General features: G+C 43.0%; 1 protein-coding gene across 1 annotated transcript in view; it reads left to right on the top strand.

Annotated features, from left to right (window-relative positions):
* skic2 (SKI2 subunit of superkiller complex) overlaps positions 1-23,779 on the top strand; it is a 79,657-nt gene that overhangs the window by 48,528 nt on the left and 7,350 nt on the right. The window contains exons 18-27 of the mRNA XM_060904656.1: positions 1,042-1,153; positions 3,374-3,492; positions 8,749-8,880; positions 9,234-9,371; positions 11,165-11,269; positions 11,390-11,525; positions 11,616-11,742; positions 11,828-12,038; positions 17,290-17,400; positions 19,064-19,282. Of these exons, the coding sequence (XP_060760639.1) occupies positions 1,042-1,153; positions 3,374-3,492; positions 8,749-8,880; positions 9,234-9,371; positions 11,165-11,269; positions 11,390-11,525; positions 11,616-11,742; positions 11,828-12,038; positions 17,290-17,400; positions 19,064-19,282 (1,410 nt within the window). The remainder of the gene's footprint in view (positions 1-1,041; positions 1,154-3,373; positions 3,493-8,748; positions 8,881-9,233; positions 9,372-11,164; positions 11,270-11,389; positions 11,526-11,615; positions 11,743-11,827; positions 12,039-17,289; positions 17,401-19,063; positions 19,283-23,779) is intronic.

The following is a 23,779-nucleotide window of genomic DNA, read 5'->3' as shown; positions in this document are numbered from 1 at the left end:
GGTCACTAACCAAGCAGTATATCCCATCATGCATTGCGGTCGCGCTGAAAGAAATCACATCAAAAGCCTCAAGTTTGATTGAATAAAAGGCAGCGGCCAAGAAGAAAGAAAGTATTCAGCCTTGATTTAAAAGAACTGAAAGATGCAGCAGAGACAAAGTACTTTGTATTTATTAGTGTGGGAAATACGCTCAGTATAATATGCATCACAAAAATACTGGCGTTATTTTGAAAACCCACTAACCGTCTGATCTGGCACGTTGTAATTGTGTGACAGTCATGACGTAAATAACGGCGTGGCAGAGTAGTGCCCGAAAGGTTTTTTTTTTTTTTTTCATTTTACCAATGAGTTCACTATATAGTCCTCTATATAGTAATTCCCTATGTAGGAAGTAGTGAACTAGAGTGATTTCGGACACAGGGAACATGTTTCACTGACATTCCATAATGTTAAATGAACAATAAATGGATAAAGTATGACATGGTGTTCTTTAATTACTAAAAAAAAATGTTAGTGTTGGCAAATTGCTGTAGTATAAGAGGTATAAAACATTACAGAATGTGCTGTTAGAGACAAATAATCGACGTCTTGGTGGTGTCAGTTACTTTGGATCGGACTGGCCCGCATCACACCACTTTGTTGACCGTTTTCCCATCACCAGCACACCTCCAGATGTTTTATTCATTGCGTAATGTACAAGAGCTAGCGAGGTTCCAGTACGTCTGTAGTTATGAGGATGGGCTGGGGGCATTTTTTCAGTTTTTAACAAGGTTTCTGAAGGAGTTTTACTTCTCTCTAATTTCATTATGATGTGGAGCTTTAATATCAGGCACTTCCGCGATGCTTGTTGATTTTGTGCATTACAAAACCCGCTGGGGATTAGTTATAACTACTGTAGCACTGCGACAAATGTAGGATAGTAGGTCCTTCTTTCCCCACCCCATCATTCAGTAATCTAGTGCATGCAGATGATCACAGCAATTTCTCTCTCTCTCTCTCTCTCTCTCTCTCTCTCTCTCTCTCTCTCTCTCATATATGCAGGTTCTTTTCGCCACTGAGACTTTTGCGATGGGTGTAAACATGCCGGCCAGGACTGTGGTGTTCGACACCATCCGCAAACACGATGGAACTGGATTTAGGAACCTTCATCCTGGTATTTAAAAATAAAAAATACGCGGCCTTTTTTTTTTTTTTTTTTATAAATAATTTGTCCTAAATTCTTTGTACCACTCTTCTTATAGACCTGTAGTCAGCTCAAGAATTATTGGCACCCTTGGTAGGGGATGGGAAGGGTTGTTGTGGTTCATTTCTAGCTTAACCTCACAATGAAGATATGAGGGAGCTCTCAGCATCAATTGAAGTAAATTTATTCAAAGAAAACAGGCAGCCCAAAACCATGCGTCAGTATTCCTGGCACCCCGACATTCAGTACTTTGAGCAAGGTCCTTTTTGCCAACATAACCTCCGAGTCTTCTATAATGCTTCATAAGATTGGAGAATACACAGCAAGGACTCTGAGATCACTCAATACAAATTCATTACAGAATATTCTAGATCTTGTGAATTGGGATGTCCATGTCAAAAGCTTGACGGATTAACCATTCGTTTTTATCATAACCTATATTTCCTTGACCCCCCCCCCAAAAAAAACCCTAAGGGTGCCAATAATTTTGGAGCTCTGTGTGTGTGAGGGGAGAGTTTCTTGCCTGTCAGTCCGTTCCTGTTTTTCATGACCATTTGTGATCACAGTAATTAGCGAAGGCTGAATTGATGCTCATTCAATTTAGCCAACAGCCCACAGTGAATGAGCAATACAGTTATTCGTAAACAAGACAGATGTCTAATGTGCATTTTTTGCTTCATCGAAAGCTTCACGGAATGCTACAGGAGGTCTGTGACGTGCCTCTGTTTGTGCAGAGTGGGTGTAATCGCTTTGCACAAATGAGTGTAATTGCTATGCACATGATCAGTGAGAGGAAAAACATTAGAAGTGACACACAGCTCATTTCTTTATCACTGAACGAAAATGAGTTGAAATAAAGGCGACGCGGTGGTGCAGTAGTTTTAACTGTCGCCTCACAACAAGAAGGCTCTGGGTACGAACCTGCTGGTCAGCTAGGGCCTTTCTGTGTGGAGTTTGCATGTTCTCTTCGTGCCTGTGTGGGTTTCATCCTACGTGTGGGTTTCATCCTACATGTGGATTAGGCCAAGTGGCTACTCTAAATTGCCTGTGTGTGTGAGAGAATGATTGTCTGGGTCTCTGTGTTAGCCCTGTGATGGACTGGCCCAGAGTGTACCTCACCTCTCGCCCAGTGTCAGCTGGGATTGACTCCAGCTTCCCCCACAACCTGTAGTGGATAAGTGGTGTAGAAAATGGATGGATGGAGTTGAAATAAATAATTAGAAATAAATTAGCAAATTTGAGGTCGTCATGAGCCAAACATTACATGGGCCTGATATTACATGTCCAAGTCTTTTATTACTAGAATTATTATTGAATAATAGAATATTGGTATTTAATGTGGCGGCACGGTGGTGTAGTGGTTAGCGCTGTCGCCTCACAGCAAGAAGGTCCGGGTTCGAGCCCCGTGGCCGGCGAGGGCCTTTCTGTGCGGAGTTTGCATGTTCTCCCCGTGTCCGCGTGGGTTTCCTCCGGGTGCTCCGGTTTCCCCCACAGTCCAAAGACATGCAGGTTAGGTTAACTGGTGACTCTAAATTGAGCGTAGGTGTGAATGTGAGTGTGAATGGTTGTCTGTGTCTATGTGTCAGCCCTGTGATGACCTGGCGACTTGTCCAGGGTGTACCCCGCCTTTCGCCCGTAGTCAGCTGGGATAGGCTCCAGCTTGCCCGCGACCCTGTAGAACAGGATAAAGCGGCTAGAGATAATGAGATGAGATGGTATTTAATGATAAATGAGAAAGAGATGGGAGTTTGTCCCAGATGGAGGGTTTTTAATTTTGAGATGATGCAGTGTGTATCTTGATGCATGTTCAACAACAGGCCTAAAGGCACAGAGGCCGCGCCTCCTGTAAGTGGGGGCGGACGGGCCCAGAGGCCGCGCCGCCTTCATTAGGATTTAGTCCCAGAAGCCACACCTCCTCTGTAGGAGTTGACAGGCACAGAGGCTAGTCTTACCCTATGACTGACGGACACAGAGGCCACGCCTCCTTTGTATCAGTTCAGTCTTGATCCCGTCACAACCTTTTTTGGTAAATTGGTGAGTAAATACTAAACTCTACTCCTGTAACTGATGCAACAAGAGTACTCTCAGCCCAAAGTTAATTAACACACACACACACTACACTCTCGATACACACTCAAAGATTGTGGGGTTTTTTGTTTGTTTGTTTTGTGTGTGTGTGTTTACCTGTAGGTGAGTACATACAGATGGCGGGGAGAGCAGGCAGAAGAGGCCTGGATGCTACAGGTACAGTCATCATCCTCTGCAAGACAGGGGTTCATGAAATGGCCGACCTGCACGTCATGATGCTGGTGAGTTCTGAAACCGCGTGCACCTCCGTTTTATAGCTGATTTTAGTCTCCGCTCTAGGAAGTTTTGCCAAGGTATTTTGAAGTGGTTTGATATAGCTGTTAAACTCCAGAGTAGTGGTGCAAAGAAAAGATTCCTAGTAGCTATAAACTCTGTGTCTCTCTCTCAAAAATGCAGCTTGTAATGTTACAGAGAAAGTAACAGTCCTGAATCAAATAATATCCGTGCTGAACTGAATCATATCGCCTCATTCGTGAATTGAAGTGTGTTGAATCATCACTTGTTTGACTGTTAGTCATCTCGTGACTGTTTTTGCTTTTGATTTCCAGCTGAGAGAAGTCAGGGTTCAGTGGATGATCTTAATAATGTATTTGAGATGTTTGGAATGATCGAGGCATTGATTAGATAACTTGTGATGAATTACATGTGAAGATAACACGTGATTGAAGTGTGTGTGTGTGTAGTTTGTGATGGTTTGACTCGGGTAAATGTAAGTAAGGTAGCCTAGTAAACTAGACCCACCCGCCTAGCGGGCAAAAATATTTTTGCCTACGAGTGGGTCTAGCCTCGCACCATATCAACACAACACCCCGGGCATCAAATCGTGCCCGCCAATCACAACGCAAGGTTTTTGTTTGGATTCTTTGGGCGGGCTTTTGCAGGAGTGACGACAAAGCTGCGCGACGCTGGAGAAAGCACAACAGGAAAGATGGCTACGGCTAGTGAACAGCGCGCGTTTGACTCCGCTTTGGAATCAGTTTTAGAAGAATTAGACTTGGAGTTTTCGTTGAAACATGAGCAGGAAGAGGCTCTCCGCTCATTCCTTTTCAAGAAGGACGTTTTCGCTGTTTTGCCGACCGGCTATGGCAAAAGTCTGATCTACCAGCTGGCTCCGCTCGTAGCCAAAAGGATGGGGCTAGTTTGTGCAGTACGAAGAATTAATAATCAGCTTTGAAACATTACTTTTTGATTGTTTCTTATTTTCCCGTTATTTTAAATTTAAGGGAAATTATTTCACCAAACACCACTAAATAAAAACTCTCAAACAGTTTAAGCAAACCTTTGAAAAACACTTTAAAAAAAACAAGTGTATGTTAAGTATGTGGTACAGACTCCAAACTTGTGGTCATCATCTCCAAACTTCTTAATATCTAGAACCTGTTTATTAATTAATACGCATTTTGAAAAATTATTTATTTCAAGGCTTCCCCCACTGCTTTCTGTCGCTCTGACTACGTCACAGTCACTGTTGCGCCTACCCACACCCTTCGGAAATGTCTACGACCGAGACCAGACTAAATATTCACATTTAGTCTGGCTTGCCAGGCTATAAGTAAGGTGCTGTAGGATTGTTTTTATAGTCTGGGACCCAACACGATGCCTATTCCAAGTTTTGGATTGAAGTGATTGATGCACTATATTATGTTCACCTATAGACCCTTTTCAGTCACGTGACCTTCGTAAACGCGACCACCATTTTGGACATGTAGCGGACTTCGGCTCGAATTGGTTTGAATGCGAGGAAGGCGACAAACGGAGAACATACAAGAAAAAGGAGGGAGATGCAGAAAACACCTTCGCTATCCAGCGACGTAGGGCATTTACAGGGCGAGCAGAGGGAGAAATAACAGTAACGACACATTAGCAACGCCGTACAGAAATAACGGTTTATGGCACAGACCCTTTCGGTTCTCGCTCATCTAGCTGCTACAATGACTGCTTAGACTGCAACAATAATACCTAACACACATTTAAGTATCCGTCGTAAAGATGTGAAACTCGTCGAGTGACGAGTGTGTTCATTGATAAGCTAACACAATCTAAAAGTAGACATACCATCACACTGCCCTGGCGCTGTGTACAGTTTACCTTCTATGGTTTGTGCACTCACTATTTGCCATTACTTTCTCCAACCGTTGTTACAGATTACAGGGAACGGCCTGGATTTAAGAGACAAATACATGTTCCTCTTGTTTCGAACACTTATTTGTAGGCAGTGCTTAATTTGTAAAGTGGGAGGTCCCGGAGCGCAGAGGATGAGCGGCTCCGGTGCGGGAAAAAAGAGGAGAGGAGAGGGGAGGGGGGCGCGGCGCTGCGCTTCTGGGCATGTTTTGTAATAACACTGCAAATTAAGTTCATCTGCAGATATTTTGTGGATGTCGTTTCATGAGAGAAATCACCAACAAGACAGATATCAAAATCAGACATTAACACTAAATAAACTTGCATTTTTTTAATTTAATTATTATTATTATTTTTTTTTTTTGTTACATAGTCAAAAGAGGTGTCGGATCACCGGATCCAGTGTAAATAGCTGCCGGAGCCAACGCCCGAGGTTCCGGAGCGCGCTCCGGCTTGCTCCCCCTCAAATTAAGCGCTGTTTGTAGGACACTGCCTCTGATCTGTCCTACAGTCTACCAACAGCAAAGGAACACAACGCTAACTAATAGCTACGACAGAAGAACAAAGAGGTTACAATGGGTTATTTTAGCCTATTTGGTTACACACTCGCCGCCACAGAATGTTAACAGCAATGTAATGCCTTTTCTGGCTAATTTTATTCGTCTTACCTCCAACAAAGTGGTCACTACACAAGCGCTGGTATGCCGAGGGCTGCCAATCTTTCCTGTTAATGGCCGCTATCCATCTTCTCCGTCGGGATCCGATAAAATGATGACCCTTGCCTTGTTTGTTGATGGTTACTACATCCAGGTGCACAACAATATAGTGGCATGATGGAAGTCTTGCTGAAAATAAACACTTTCTTTGCTGCCGTTCCTCAGTGTTGGCTGTGGTAAACTACTGGTAATACACGTCCAAAATGGCGGCCGCGTTTGTCGTGACGTCACGTGAAAAGGGTCCATAGACCCCTTCGCATGTTTGTAAACAAACCGACCGTTGCTAGGATGCGCGCGCAGCCTGGACTCAGAAACAATGGCGCCGCCCATAGACCGGCATTATGAGCTGTCAGATTATGCAAAACAATTGTCGTTACAAGATCAAGAATGCTACATAAATAAGTTAACTCTAACAAGTGGACATCGCCTACCGGATCCGTATTTAATTAAAGAGTGGACGGACGATGTTAGCAAGTTTTCCTCTGATACCTGAAGGCAGTCATACTATTTACAAAAAATGTCAAACTCAAAAAAAAAAAAAAAACCTATTTACAAAAGTAGCATTCTGGTTACAGCGAGACTACAACTTGATTAAAGTGCCATTCCACCATTGGATGTATTCTTTGGCATAAAATACAATATATTTTGACAACATATATAAATGGTATCACTAGATAGAGAAATCTTTTAGCTTCAAAATGATACATCAAACATATAATTTTTTGACAACGACAAGTATATTAATTTTGCGACCAAAGTCACCTACCCTTTTAATTTCCACGCGTGATGTCATCGGCAGGTTCCCCTTCTTGTGTACCACGTGACGTGGCACATATTATCAGCGATGGCGGATAGAACGCGATAAAAATAATACCAATAAATCTAGCTAATACCAATAAATCTAGCTAACTGAAAGATTAACTCAAAATTTTTCGCAATTTTTTTGGCCCCCATATACGAGGAGAAATGACTCTCTCACTTTGGGGGTTTCCTGTTCTAAAAATAGACCGACACGTGGTACACAAGAAGGGGAACCTGCCGATGACATCACGTTTCACTACCGCGCGGAAATTAAAAGGGTAGGTGACTTTGGTTGCAAAATTAATATACTTGTCGTTGTCAAAAAATTAGGTTTGATATATCATTTTGAAGCTAAAAGATTTCTCTGTCTAGTCATGTTGTCATAAAATATATTGTATTTTATGCCAAAGAATACATCCAATGGTGGAATGGCACTTTAACAATGGGACATTCATATTCATTTTGTTTTCATCAAATTATGCCAGTGATGTGATGGCAATGTGGCTTTAGCTACAACAGCAAATACCAACACTAAACAGCAATTTGCAGGAGGTAATGGCATGAAAGGAATGATAGTGTAAAGAGTGCAGCTAAGAGAAATCAGAGCTGCGTAAAAAGCGAGAGGCAGAGAGCAGAAATGAAACTGAACGGGGCGGGAGCTAGGTTAGAGCAGTCAGCGTAAGTTGGCATTTAGAGTGAGGGCACACAATTTTACCTTTCCATCCTTGCTTTAAAATTGTGATTTTCGGCATACACAAATAATGATGGCACAAAATCTGGACTGCTTGAGTGAAGCGAGACCTCTCCTACAAACAAAACTGCATGCAAAGCTAAGCTAACATGCTAACAATATTCATTACATTGTGTAACTATGACCCAGCTAATCAGACAAACGTTACCAAAGTATTTTGCTACATCAATAAACGAAGACTAGAAAGAATAAAAAAGAAAGATTTAATAAATAGCCTGATCTTACCTGTGATGAAGTAGGCGCTGCAAACCCGCCATTTTTGATGGTGCTTTCATCCCAGTCTACACGTTTGATGGCTTGTAGCCATAGACGTCGGCGATTTTTTTGGAATGGGTGAGATCCTGCTGGAATTCTGTACATTTTAACCCCATCACTGCTACGATTCTGACACCCGACAACACAACAACTAGGCATTTCTTCCAAATATTTCTTCTCGTCTCTACTGTCGCTGAGTCTTTTTTGGGTCCAGGCTGCGCGCGCAATTTCCTCTTACGTATGAATGACGTTTACTGCGAAGGGGTCTATTGTTCACTCTTAACAAGCCTGTCCATCCTTCAGTGATTACGGTTTGAGTTCTTAAGTGGAGCTTGTCCTAGCAATCAGGATTCATTGATGCAAACTGTGTTGTAGCTTTTAATAATTTTTTTTTTTTTTTTTTTTTTTTTTTTATAATGAAGGGTTTTAATGTAATGTAAGTGCTTGTGCAGTCTGTTGGGAGGGGTTCTTATCTGGCTCTTCTCTGAATGTTAATCATCACTGGGTCATGGATGGTTCCAGAGGCTCGTGCTGGTGCACTGCTCCATGGCAACAGCATCGCTGATGGACCGAGGGATGTAATTACTCACAGCGGGTTGGAAAAGGAGCTGCGATCTCCATCAAACCCATTTTACTGATTTGATTCCCCCCCACACACACACATTCCTCCAAGAAATGAAGCTGATGCAAAACTCAGTTAACGGGCATTGAGTTTATTTTTCTCGGCTGTTTAATCATGCGTTGTTAACTGTGGTGAGCAGTGAGGTTTTACCCATTTGCAGTCGAAACTGATTATTACGCGGCTGATCGAAAGACTTTTCACGTTTCCTCAGGGAAAGCCGACGTTGCTGCAGTCCCAGTTCAGGCTGACTTACACCATGATCCTTAACCTGCTGCGAGTCGAGGCCCTCAGAGTCACCGACATGATGCGCAGGAGCTTCTCCGAGAACCACAGAGACACGCAGGTGGATGCATTTCCCAGCAGCCCTTGTTCTTCAGAGCTCTTCTGTAAAATTCCTGAAGTTTTTCTGTAGGGTTTATTTATTTATTTATTTATTTATTTATTGCACAGCATTTTAAATACAGTAAGGTGGGAATAATGTATGTGCTGGAGAGTTCGCACTGTATAAAAATTTCTCATGAGTATAGATGCTTTTGTTCTACGTCCTGAAAAAAAAAAATGGCAAAATCTTTTTAACCATTTTACACTTTTTATATCTTTCTGCTAAGGCAAAGTAGGTTGGATTGACCTCAGTTTTGGAGGAAAGATGTGCAGCAGATGTAAGAACGTTGTGCCAATTTTCTCTCTCTCTTTCAGGCCACTGAGCGGAGAATATCGGAGTTGAAATGTGAGCTTTCCTCTCTCCCGCCTCTTGACACAGAGGGTCAGTTATCTGACTTACTCTCTTATTACCGTACGTTGACAGAGCTGCGCATTACAACAGAAGGCCTGCAGGTACACGAACACACACACACACACCCCATCACAGACCTACAGTTGTGTTCAAAATAATAGCAGTGTGTTTTTTAAAAACGTGAGTAAAGCTCAAAATCCTTATAATAGTTTTTATTTCCATGCATTGGGAACACTGCACATTATATTCTACATCAAAACATGAAGAAAAATGTATGAATATTTTAATTACTTTACAGAAAATGAAGAAAAATGAACATTGGGCTGTTCAAAAAAATAGCAGTGTCTGCATTTTTCATTACAAACTCCAAATATTTACTGTATAAACTGCAAAAATCTTAAGGATTTAGTATTCCTGTGAATCACTAAACTAATATTTAGTTGTATAACCACGGTTTCTGAGAACTTCTGGCACCTGTGAACAGGTATTCCAGCCCAGGATGATTTGACAACATTCCACAATTCCTCTGCATTTCTTGGTTTTTCCTCAGAAACAGCATTTTTGATGTCACCCCACAAGTTTTCTATCGGATTAAGGTCCGGGGATTGGGCTGGCCACTCCATAACTTTCATTTTGTTGGTCTCGAACCCTGATGCTGCTCGCTTACTGGTGTGTTTGGGGTCGTTGTCTTGTTGAAACACCCATTTCAAGGGCATTTCCTCTTCAGCATAAGGCAACATGGCCTCCTCAAGTATTTTGATCTATGCAAACTGATCCATGATCCCTGGTATCCGATAAATGGGCCCGACACCACAGTAAGAGAAACATCCCCATATCATGATGCTTGCACCACCATGCTTCACTGTCTTCAGAGTGTACTGTGGCTTGAATTCAGTGTTTGGGGGTCGTCTGAAAAACTGTCTGCGGCCCTTGGACCCAAAAAGAACAATTTTACTTTCATCAGTCCACAAAATGTTTTTCCATTTCTCTTTAGGCCAGTCGATGTGTTCTTTGGCAAATTGTATCCTCTTCAGCACGTCTTTTTTTTTAACAGTGGAACTTTGCGGGGGCTTCTTGCCGATAGATTAGCTTCACACAGGCGTCTTCTAATTGTCACAGTACTCACAGGTAACTTCAGACCGTCTTTGATCACCCTGGAGCTGATCATTGGCTGAGTCTTTGCCATTCTGGCTATTCTTCGATCCATTCGAATGGTAGTCTTCTGTTTTCTTCCACGTCTCTCTGGCTTTGCTGTCCATTTTAAAGCACTGGAGATCATTTTAGCCGAGCAGCCCATCATTTTCTGCACTTCTTTACAGTATACGTTTTACCTCTCCAATCGACGTTTTAATCAAAGCACGCTGTTCTTCTGAACAATGTCTGGAACGACCCATGTTTCTCATGTTTTCAGAGAGAAATGGATGTACAACATGTGCTGGCTTCATCCTTAAATTAGGGCCACCTGACTGACATCTGTTTTTTCACAGAATGAATGACCTCACTAATTAAACTCCACACTGCTATTATTTTGAACACGCCCCTTTCACTTAATTATTCGATTACACAGACTCAGGAGCATGCATATCATGAATGTTGGGTCTGTTGGTTTTCTATGACTCTACTACACCTACTGGTAAATTATTTGCCATGTAGTAATATAATTTCCACCAAAAACAGTGATTGATCTGGTTAGTCGTGTTGGACTGCTATTATTTTGAACACAAGTGTACATATCCTGTGCATAACATGCGACGCCTCTGTAATCCCATAAGCTACTACTTTTTATACTGAGGTACACACTAATCACTTAAAGAAAAGAAACAGCAAGGTTTTGGGTTTACAGCATGTCCATGTGTAATAATGAGGGTTTTTTTTTTTACTCCTACTGTCTCAGCAAGCAGTGATGGAGTCCATGAACGGAATAAAGGCCTTGTCAGTGGGCCGGGTTGTTGTAGTCAACAACGCTCAGCATTTCAACGCCCTGGCTGTCCTCTTACAGGTCCGTGTGTGAAGGCTTGACGTCTATATCATTTTTTTTTCCTCATTATCGCAGCTTGAGAGCTCTCTATGATGATCCGAGTTTGTTTAATGGAAGCGTTTGCCATTCTGCTACCTTCAGGTGTCCACGGACGCAGTGAATCGGACGTTCACCACCCTCATCATTTGTGAGAAAGGGAACGAAGAAGCAGCAGGACCTGTTCAGAAAAACCAGCTGTTCACACACCTTCACAACACCAGCCTTTTCATCCCAGAAGGTCTGAGGCCTCATTACCTCATACTAACTCCTGTCCGAGAAAGACGTTTAGCCGATAGTGTTCTCATTGCTCCTGTTTGTGTGTATTTAGGCCCCTGCAGTCACACCGTACAGAAGCTGAAGCCGCCGGACATCTCCGCCATCACCGTTAAGACCCTGAAGGTCATTCCCGAGAGGATTATCGATAACTATAACAAGAGACAGCAGCCCCGCTTCAGGTGGACAAGCATCTGTTTTGCATCCGCTCCCATTTATTTCACTTTCTCAAATCACTAAAGCGAACTTCCTGTCTTTTCCTGTCAGAATGGATCCACCTGGTCAAGCCATTTCCACTGCAACTCAGGAGCTCCTGCGATTGGCCGAGGCCAACCCGGACGGCATCGCGACCCTCGACCCTGTGAATGACCTCCACTTGAAGGGTGTGGATGTGGTGGAGGGTGTGATGAGGCAACGAGTCCTTCAGGAAAGCCTCAAAGACTTCCACTGTACCCACTCGCCCACCTTTACTGAGCAGGTATGTCTTTCTCTGTTCCTCTCTCAACTGTGCCTAGGTTTACCTGTCTCACTCCTGCCTGTGTCAAATCACCAAAAGTTTGGGACTCTTGGTCCTTTTTTTAATCTTGGATTGCATTCTTTCAGTCAACACTGCCATCTTATTTATCTCTGCCAAGGAGGTTATGTTTTCAGTGTGGTTTGTTTGTGAGTCTTCAATTAAGCAAGATTGCGCAAAACCTACCGACCCGATTTTCATGAAACTTGGTGGAAGGGTGTACCTTGGGTTAAGGAATAACTCGTTAAATTTTGAAGCAAATTGAGTTTCTCTTTTGCTAAAGATGCAAGATTCGGCATTCGGCCTTGATGGAAGAGGAAGCCTTTATTTGTCACACGTACACTTAAAGTGCTGATGACACGTTTTTGACATCTTTGGCGATGTTTTATAACATAAAAAGTAATTCCCGATGATCCATATATTAATTCACGAAGGCGCCTATTTTACAAGTTATGATAATAAACGCGGCTATTTGGGCAAATTTGACAGGGCTGCAGCACCCAGGAGACGAAAGAGGAGGAGGGGCTATATGACGTCAGCGAAAGAACCTTCCTCCTAACTTACCAGTTTGTTGTTGATGCGACAGGTGTTCAGTTTATCATTATTAGTATTATTATTATACATATATATAGTTATTATGCCTTCGCGTTGTGTTGCCGGCTTTTGCTCCAAAACCCACAAGGATGAGGTAAGTTTATTCAAGTTTCCCAGAGATCCCGAGCTGCATGCGAAGTGGGTGAAGCAAGTCAGGCGCACTCGTGACAAGTGGGAGCCCTCACCAACATCCGTCCTGTGCTCTGAACACTTCGATTTGGATTGTTTTGACACCCTTCCCAGCTTAAAAGAATCTCTTGGGTGTTCAGTTCAGCACAAACGTGTGTCGCTACCATCAGCAGTGCCTACACAGTGTTGCCAGATTGGGAGGTTTCCCGTCCCGTTGGGCGGTTTCAAGTGCATTTTGGTGGGTTTTGAACATATTTTGGGCTGGAAAACGTCAGCAGTATCTGTTGGCAGACACTGTTGCCAGATACTGCTGAAGTTTTCCAGCCCAAAATATGTTCAAAACCCACCAAAATGCACTTGAAACCGCCCAACTGGGCGGGAAACCTCCCAATCTGGCAACACTGCCAGTATTCCGGAGGGGGTCTACTAGTAGCTATGCCGGATCCAAAGACAGTCCTCCTGTCAGAACATGTGTTGTGAAATGACATAAGATAAAGGTACATAGAGCTATAGACTCTACATGATAATCATAAATGTAATCATAAAGTCGGCATGATATCAGTCATGTATTTGCTTGTGAAAGCTTGCGGCTTTCATGTAACTGCCGCCTAGCAACGAGAGGCAAAGGGTAAAGAGGGTAGGCTATCATAGATTCTATTCGGAAGAGATCAACACAATTCTAGACTCCCAGAAGAGGAAGAGCTAGCACTAGAGAGTTCACCGGCGTTTTCATGCGCCATTTCCATTGAGTAGAACCAGAGTAGAACAGCCAGTGAACCGCAGCGTGTTCTTCCGCTGACGTCACAGCATGGCTGCGAGCCACGGACCCAGTTTTCTTGCCCTGTGCAATTAAAAGTTGGATATTCGCGTAACAACAGCTTCTTTTCACGTAATTATAACAGAAATCTAACATGTTTACCATGTTGTATAGTTTATTTAAGAAATTGCATAGAGTCATGTTCGTGTCATCAGCACTTTAAGCACAGATTTAAGCACACAGTGAAATTCATCCTCTGCATTTAACCCATCTGAAGCAGTAAGCAGTGAGTGCACATACAGTTGTGGGTTAGGTGTCTTGCATCAGCCCGACCCTCGGGGCTCTGGCCATGACTGCCCCGTGTTAACCTGACTGCATGTCTTTGGATTGTCAGGGAAACCGGAGGAAACCCATGCGGACGCAGGGAGAACATGCAAACTCCACACAGAAAGGCCCCCATCGGCTGCTGGGCTCGAACCCGGACCTTCTTCAGCACTAACCACTACACCACCATGCCGCTCAACAGTACCATACATCCTAAAATCCAGTCAATGGCAGGCAGTAAAGTTCAGTAGTGACAAAACATAGCCAGTGTAGAAATACAGTGACGCCATATCACAGTCCACATTCACAGGTACCAGTAATCCTCTGGGATACACACGTGGGCACAGAATTCTAATAATTTTGGAAAATATATCCAGGCATATAAAGGTTGCAGATTTGTACATCATGAAAGAATTATCCTTGACAGAGGTATGCGCTCTTTTTTTTTTTTTTTTTTTTTTTTTTTTAATTAATTAATCTCATCTCATTATCTCTAGCTGCTTTATCCTGTTCTACAGGGTCGCGGGCAAGCTGGAGCCTATCCCAGCTGACTACGGGCGAAAGGCGGGGTACACCCTGGACAAGTCACCAGGTCATCACAGGGCTGACACATAGACACAGACAACCATTCACACTCACATTCACACCTACGCTCAATTTAGAGTCACCAGTTAACCTAACCTGCATGTCTTTGGACTGTGGGGGAAACCGGAGCACCCGGAGGAAACCCACGCGGACACGGGGAGAACATGCAAACTCCACACAGAAAGGCCCTCACCGGCCACGGGGCTCGAACCCGGACCTTCTTGCTGTGAGGCGACAGCGCTAACCACTACACCACCGTGCCGCCCCGTATTAATTAATACTGAAGTTTTTGCATTTGTGTTTTTAATTCTAAAAAAAAGTGTGATTTATTTGTACACATCACATTTGATTCTGGCATTGGGCAATTCCATGTAAATGTCAACCTCACCATGCAAAAATAAAGCAACATGTAATACATCAAAACCACTCCCAGAGATATCACCTAGGCCTGTATTTTACAGATGTGAATACGTTGAACCAATTTGTAACCAACCTAATATGTCACTGTCAGTCTTTCTTTCTTATAATGTAAAACCCAAGCTAAAATCAACTTTGATCATGTACAATTCTATATTATTGCCACAAGCCACAGAAATGTATGCTAAAATCCACAAAACAGCAAAACAATAGCCATCCTAAATATTATTTAAGAACTTTGATAGTTTTAGCTGATATTTAGAGAGTTTTTCAAAGGGTTATGGTGGTTAAATTGCTGATTTTCTAAACATACGCCATGTCTATTTCAGACGCGTCACATCCATAACGGAATTTCGTCACATCCATAACGCTGACTTTTCCTTCCGAAACTCTGCATGAAATAAAAAATATTTTAAACAAAGATTTTTTAATATTCACCTTGGACCCCTCTATCAAATGGATATCTCCATTTCGACATTAGGTTTACAATTTCACAGAGTTTGATAAAAATGTACAGTCACCCAAGAAAAGTGATACTTTTTCTGTCACATCCATAACGCATCTTTTATTGGCGTTTTCTGGCATGCCCTAGATGTACTATGGGAATTGTTCTTGTTCTATCACTTCTCCAGTATGGTACAGCCTTAAAATATGCAACACCTGTTTAAATACTGGGAGACAATAAAACATGCACTGGGTCATTTGTTGCCATTTTGAGTTCAAGTGTCATGTCCATAACGCTGGAATTGCTCCATTATGGAAAACCATCAGAAGCATCCAGTTATACAGTTGCATATACAAAATCCTTAGTGCATTCTTTCAAGCTGCTGCACAACTTTTGCATAGTATTAAAGGTGTCATTCCGCGACAAACCGTTTAATACTTGCTCTTTTTGAAATACCATAGTTCACTCTGAGTTGCATATGCATGCTGCACGTGAAAATGTTCTTCTACCCCTATTCCCTGTATCAGCCTATGAAAGACAATAGACGGAAAAACGAGCGAATCGGAAAAAGCCCTACGAACTTGCGTCACTTTGAAAATTGGTAGTCATGGCCTCGCCCATAACCAGTGTTGGGCACGCTACTTTCAAAAAGTAATTAGTTATAGTTACTAGTTACTTTTCCCAAAAAGTAACTGAGTTAGTAACGGAGTTACTTTGTCATAAAAGTAACTAATTACCAGGGAAAGTAATTATTCCGTTACATTTTGTTACCCCCCCCCCAAAAAAATCATAATAAAAGTGTAATCATAATAAAAGTAAAAGTGAATGTTAAATGTGTTTAATGACTGAAATTGACACTTAACAGAACCAATTAATAACGTTATCTACACTATATTAATATTTTTGTGGGACAATGTGAGATAAGACATCTATCAAATGTAATATATTTTTGTAGTTATTAAAATTATGTTACTAATTACTGGCCACTGACGAGGACAAATGCTTTGTTCCTTGACATAATGTGCATTGCACGTAGACATTTTTGCCTTTTATTTCAAGTAATGAAAAGTCCTGGCTGTATTTCCAGTGTGAAAGCGCAGTGCTGGGCTGACCGCTCGCCATCGCTGGGTCTTCTGATTGAAAGTGTGTGCAGTAGTGCAGTAGGCGGAGCCTACCTACGTATGCTGTCCAAATCTACTCTGATTGGCTTACTGTGCCGTTGTCTCATGTCTCCCCGCCCCACACTAAAGCAGAGGAAGGAAAGGCTGAATGAGCAGCGTGCCAGATGAGAACGGCTTTAATAAAGTAACACATAGTATTTTATTGTAAGTAACGGGAACAGCGTTATAACGATGTAAAAAGTAATTAGTTAGATTACTCGTTACTAAAAAAAAGTAACGCCGTTAGTAACCGCCGTTTATTTCTAACGCCGTTATTCCCATCACTGCCCATAACCCACTGGGGGGAGCGTCACAGTGCTGTTAGCCAATCAGAAGCAATATGTTTACATGCCATGAATATTCATGAGTAAGAGCTGAAATCCTGTTGTTCTTTCCCCACCCACTCATCCACCAAACTAGAACAGACTGAAACAGGAGCACCACAGCATTTTTTTCACCAAGACCGGCTCACAGGGCGTTCATTCATACTAGAGACCACCGCACAATTAATGAAAAAATGATGCAATGACACCTTTAAAAACTGAATTATAATAGCTAATCCTTCTGGCCCCTGCTGCCATCCCTTCAGTCTCGGTGCATAAGAAGCTAATGTCTCATAAGCTGATATTAATGTCATCTAGGCTCCAGTGTTTATGGAATGAGATTAAACTCCTCTCCTGCCACTAATTTGAATTTACTTGGATTCCTTAGTCAGAAAAGCATCTTCCGTGAGTGATTAGTGACCGAGTGGATTGTCTTAATTGCAGCTCTTTTTGTGTGTGTCTCCCCCCCCCCCGCCCCCAGTTTGCACGTGTGCAGGAGCGGATGAAACTGCAGGAAGAGTTGGATCAACTGCTGTTCTTGATCTCAGATCAGTCACTGACTCTGCTGCCCGAGTACCACCAGAGGATTAAGGTAAGTTAACACCATTACCCCATCCGGTTATTACTGCTATTTTCCTGATCGCGACCCGAAGACAAAGTGGCACGGAGTAGACCAGTTCCACTGTTTGAGTACTGTGATTAAATTAGATTAGATTAGATAAAACTTTATTGATCCCTTTGGGAGGGTTCCCTCAGGGAAATTAAGATTCCAGCATCATCATTACAGATAAACAGAGAAAATAAATAGAGAAAACTTCTAGATAAATTAAAATAAATTATTTACATATACAAATATAAAAAGAATAAGATATGGGGGAGGGGGGCAGCAGTAGGAGAGATATTGCACATTATATTGCACATTGTCCAGTATTGCTTATTGTCAGGCTAGGCTACTGCTCCTTCCCGTCCTCTGTCCTCCTGTTCCCCCTCCTCCCCCCCCAGAGAGGAGTTGTACAGTCTGATGGCGTGAGGGACTAATAGTTGACTAATAGGGAGTCACTCCCTATTAGTCAGACAGAACTGAGGAAGCCTTTTGGACGAGAGGTGAAACGTTTTCAAGAATCTTCAAGCAAGTCCAGTTGCCCATTTCTACCACCCACAGTTTACTATGACCTGGATGATTGAGAATCTTCACAGCCCTGAAGCTGATGTCTCGATAGAAGTGTTTTATTCCTCTTATACCACAGCAGCTGTCCAATGCTAACAATTTCTCATGTTCAATGGGATGAAAAAAGGTAGTTTCTTCACCACCTTCCCCCCCCCCCCCCCCCCCCCCCTTATCATGAAGTTAAGTTTCTAGATCTGAAAAACACTAGTCTGGTTAACACCAGACCATATCACAAGTGAAATATGATCTGGAATCCGCCTATTGAATTTCTCGTAGGGGAGGTGTGGTTTACGATCGTCAACGGCCGTTTATTGGACGTTGCGAATGTCTATCATTTGGCGTATACGTAGCCCATGGCCAATCATGGCAGTTGTACCCGGTGACGTAGTTAGAGCGACGAAGAGGCGAAGAAAGACTGTAACGCCAAACGCTGTTCTTTTTTTAAAACAAACTTTCGCTCTAAACTATTCAGAACAGTGTCTAAAGCTTGATCGAAAGTTTGGTTCGTATCGCTCGCCGCCATGTTAAATGTGATCCGTAAACAGTCCCAAATAAACTACAAGCTTCCATTTGTCGAGTAGTACGCGTCACCGTCTTTCCACCCCTCCCCACTCTCTGATTGGCTCCCTAACTCAGGCGAGCCTTTAGACCATAGTTTCCATGCTGTCTTTTCAGATCGGAACGATTGTGCAAAGCAGCATGGGATTTCCCAGGCTAGAAAAACACTTCATGAAGAATTAAAATGCCAATTATACCATACACCTTAAAATCCAGACAATGGCAGTAAAGTTCAGTAGTGGAAAAAAAATGTAGCCAATGTAGAAACACGACGACTCCATATCCCAATCCACATTCACGGGTACCAGTAATCCTCTAGGATACACACGTGGGCATATAATTCTCATAATTTTGGAAATCTATTCAGACATATAAAGTGGTTGCAGTTGCAAATTTGCATATCATGGAAGAGATTTGCATGTTTGGGATATGGAGTCATCGTATTTAAATATATATATATGCAATAGCACAATGTAATGTTATGTAATGACTGCGTGACGTGAATATATTTTGGTGTTCTGATCCACAGGTCCTGGAGGCTCTGAACTACATCGACGGGAGTGGAGCGGTGCAGCTGAAAGGTCGAGTTGCGTGTCAGATCAGCAGTCATGAGCTCCTGCTCACAGAGCTGCTGTTCGAGAACACGCTGAGTCCTCTGGCCCCGGAGGAGAGCGCCGCCCTGCTGTCCTGCCTCGTCTTCACACAGAACACTCAGATCGAACCACACATCCCCAACACAATCCAAGAGGTATTACCCGGCACCGTTTGTGTGCGCATGCACATTCATTACTGCTAATGTTCAATTTGCTCTAAAACTAGAGAGCTGACCAGTGATTACCACCTTCTGGAAGGTTTCCTCCCATTCTTTACCTTCGTAGGTCATTCAGAAAATATATTTATGAGATGATCAATGGCCAAACTGTCAGCTGTTACATTATAGCCACTAAATGTTTTGAAAAAAATGACACAAAAAGGTAAAAGACTGAAAGAGATTTTAGGACATGGATTAAAGTTGTGGATCAGGACTATGATCATGTGTAGAGGCTAACAAAAAAGGCAGGTGAGATCGGACAGCCATTCTGACGCTCACAGGACAAAGAAAAAGCACATTTTATTAAAGCAAGACGGCCTTTCAATTTCATAAAATCGGTGAAATTTAGTTCCCTCTGAAATTTTATGATTGTTATAAATGTTTATTTTTGTAATATCTTAAAAAACAGGCCATTCTGTGGTTGGGAAGATATTTAATTTGAGGGGATTCCCTAGCATGAAATCGCTCGCTTTGCGTCATCAAGCAGACAAATGCACGCACTTAACTGAGTCGTCATCTTCATCTTTCGGGTTTTACGGCAGCTGGGATCCAGTGATGCATTACTGCCGTCTACAGGCTTACCTCTGACCGTGCACTGACGGTTACATCGCTAAACAGTGAGTTTCCTTTCCTTCGCAACATAACGTCTTTTTTTCTCGCTTTCCGTTACTGTAGTCGGTCTTTCACATTTCATTCGCACACTCACGTCTGCTGTCGTTCTTTCCTGTTTCAAATTTGTATCCCGCAGTGCCTTGCGCGAACGGGGAAAGCCTACCACGTCATGCATGACGCAGTATCTTGAATTGGGTCATGGTGAAGCAGGAAAAAAATGGCGGAGAATTTAGGGCCACGGGGCTCTGAATTCATTAATTGTTCTTTTAGGGAGAAAGTAATAAAATTGGAAGTCTGTGATTTTGAACTCAGTAGCTTTTGGTCCACTAAAAAAAAAATTGGGTGTCGGGGGGGGGGGATTCTTTTTATGACCAAAACGTGAAAAATCTGAAAGGCAGTGTATCTTTAACGTAACAGTGCTTTGGCATGTCAGGTAGCTCAGAAGATACAAAATAGTGGATGTTGGACAAAATACCTGTGCAGATATTTCTGTATTGGTGAAGTCTGATGCAACATGTGCAATTCTTTTAAATGTCGGAAATATGCAGTGGCCTCTCGTTCTTCAAAATATAGCATGAGAAACCGGAACCTAACAGTAGTAATGCAACCTCAGTGTGTTTTGAATTTATATCATATGAATGAGAAATCTGTTCAGTTATTCGCCACCAGTGCTTACTGAATCCCTGTTGCCAGATTGCAGTTACTGGAACAGACTGCTTCTGCTTCAAGCTTCCAGGAAGAGCGGCACGCCTGCTGAGACACACACACACACACACACACACATACACACACGCTTGTCATGTGCGTACATGAAAATCCCTCACCTTTCGGCGAAATTCGCTGTTTTGAAACCAAAATGGGTGACTGTAGGACTCCCTATGTGTGGGTGGAGCACAGAGGACGGCAGGACAGGGATCAGGTTCCAAAATAGCGTTTATTGCTATACTTTTCAGCTTAAACAATAATTCACTCATTCACACAGACACCCACACACAACCGGCGTCTGGTTCAGGGATGAGCTACCTCCGCTCTCACTCTCCCTCCTCATATAGGGCGCGGTCACTGGAAAGACACACGAACAGGTTAATTGCTCTCAGGTGAAGTGATTCTGCCACTTACCTTCCCTGACTCCGCCCTCCTGTAACAGACCGGCGCTTGACCACGCCACAGTGACCTACGTGAATCGTGTAGATCCGATGAGAAAAAAAATTGGGGGGTGTTTTGATATTGACCCAAAGGGCAAGGAGGTCGCTTCGCACCCATAGACAGTTCATGCCGGTTTGCGCCGCCGCCGCCTCCTGCTTTGATATTGACGCCATAGCGACGAGTACATCTCGCTGCGAAGGGCAAGCAGCATCATTTCGCGCCTCTTCTCCTGCTGGCCAGAGCGTGCACACATCAGTCAGAGTGCAGACCAGACCACCAGAAGCTGGATTGAGTCATCGGACTGAATTTCCTACTTTTTTCAAACTTTCCTGATTTGCCATCAAAACAAACAAAACTTCCGGCTTGATTACAGTACGTCAGCATTCGAAAGAGGGCGCCCGCGTCTTTTGACAATCCCTGTGTCCGAAATTGCTCGCTACTCACTATATAGGGCACTGTATTAGTGGAGACGCCATTTTGTAGTGCTGTCCGTGCTGAAAGAAATCAAATTAAAAGTCTCAAATTTGATTTAATAAAAGACAGCAGCAAAGAAGAAAGTATTCAGCCTTGATTTAAAAAGAGCTGCAGGTACGTCCATATCTCGGCAGGCTGAGTGGTATGCTGGGGCACCTCTTGCCAGCAGACCAGGATATCCAGAGGGAACTTGTGCAGTTCAGTGTTGACCTGACCATCCCCAGCTTCAAGGAGGGAGAGAGCATCGTGGAGTGGTGGGGTCATGTCTTCGACAAACCAGACAAGTACCCCTCCCTGGGTGCACTGGTTAAGTGTTGCCTCTCCATCTTTCATGGACCTAGAGTCGAGTCCTCATTTAGTCTGATGAATGATGTAATTGATCAAAGGAGTGGCAACATGAATGTGGAAACATTTAATGCAATACAGACGGTCAAGTACACGCTGATGTCCGGGGGAAGACGGCTATGCAGCTCTTTAGAAGGGAGGACGTGAAGTTTGGGGAAGTGGACAGAACATTGTGCAAGAACATTAACTCTGCAGCAGCCACATACAAACACCAGCAGAGGGTGAACAAGGAGGAAAAGCAGCAGCAGCAGAGCAAGTATGGCTCTCAAGCAACTTGCAGTGCTCAGCAGGCCAAGAAACCGACTGCTGAAGGAGAGAAGCGGGCAAGGCTGAAACATGTGGCAACTCTGCGAAAGCGGGCCATGGAGACACTGGTGGTCCAGGCAAATAAAAGGAAAAAATGATCACTATTCCTTGTGTGTTCCACTTTCTTCGTTCTATTATTCACATTTTTTTCCAGGGCATAATTTCACTATAACTACAGTTGTGTTCAAAATAATAGCAGTGTGTTTAAAAACGTGAGTAAAGCTCAAAATCCTTATAATAGTTTTTATTTCCATGCATTGGGAACACTGCACATTATATTCTACAACCCCGATTCCAAAAAAGTTGGGACAAAGTACAGATTGTAAATAAAAACGGAATGCAGTGACGTGGAAGTTTCAAAATTCCATATTTTATTCAGAATAGAACATAGATGACACATCAAATGTTTAAACTGAGAAAATGTTTCATTTAAAGAGAAAAATTAGGTGACTTTAAATTTCATGACAACAACACATCTCAAAAAAGTTGGGACAAGGCCATGTTTCCCACTGTGAGACATCCCCTTTTCTCTTTACAACAGTCTGTAAACGTCTGGGGACTGAGGAGACAAGTTGCTCAAGTTTAGGGATAGGAATGTTAACCCATTCTTGTCTAATGTAGGATTCTAGTTGCTCAACTGTCTTAGGTCTTTTTTGTCGTATCTTCCGTTTTATGATGCGCCAAATGTTTTCTATGGGTGAAAGATCTGGACTGCAGGCTGGCCAGTTCAGTACCCGGACCCTTCTTCTACGCAGCCATGATGCTGTAATTGATGCAGTATGTGGTTTGGCATTGTCATGTTGGAAAATGCAAGGTCTTCCCTGAAAGAGACGTCGTCTGGATGGGAGCATATGTTGCTCTAGAACCTGGATATACCTTTCAGCATTGATGGTGTCTTTCCAGATGTGTAAGCTGCCCATGCCACACGCACTAATGCAACCCCATACCATCAGAGATGCAGGCTTCTGAACTGAGTGCTGATAACAACTTGGGTCGTCCTTCTCCTCTTTAGTCCGAATGACACGGCGTCCCTGATTTCCATAAAGAACTTCAAATTTTGATTCGTCTGACCACAGAACAGTTTTCCACTTTGCCACAGTCCATTTTAAATGAGCCTTGGCCCAGAGAAGACGTCTGCGCTTCTGGATCGTGTTTAGATACGGCTTCTTCTTTGAACTATAGAGTTTTAGCTGGCAACGGCGGATGGCACGGTGAATTGTGTTCACAGATAATGTTCTCTGGAAATATTCCTGAGCCCATTTTGTGATTTCCAATACAGAAGCATGCCTGTATGTGATGCAGTGCCGTCTAAGGGCCCGAAGATCACGGGCACCCAGTATGGTTTTCCGGCCTTGACCCTTACGCACAGAGATTCTTCCAGATTCTCTGAATCTTTTGATGATATTATGCACTGTAGATGATGATATGTTCAAACTCTGCAATTTTACACTGTCGAACTCCTTTCTGATATTGCTCCACTATTTGTCGGCGCAGAATTAGGGGGATTGGTGATCCTCTTCCCGTCTTTACTTCTGAGAGCCGCTGCCACTC

Source organism: Neoarius graeffei, chromosome 22, assembly GCF_027579695.1.
Source record: "Neoarius graeffei isolate fNeoGra1 chromosome 22, fNeoGra1.pri, whole genome shotgun sequence".
Lineage (NCBI taxonomy): Eukaryota > Metazoa > Chordata > Actinopteri > Siluriformes > Ariidae > Neoarius > Neoarius graeffei.
This window is presented reverse-complemented; position numbering and strand designations above follow the sequence as displayed.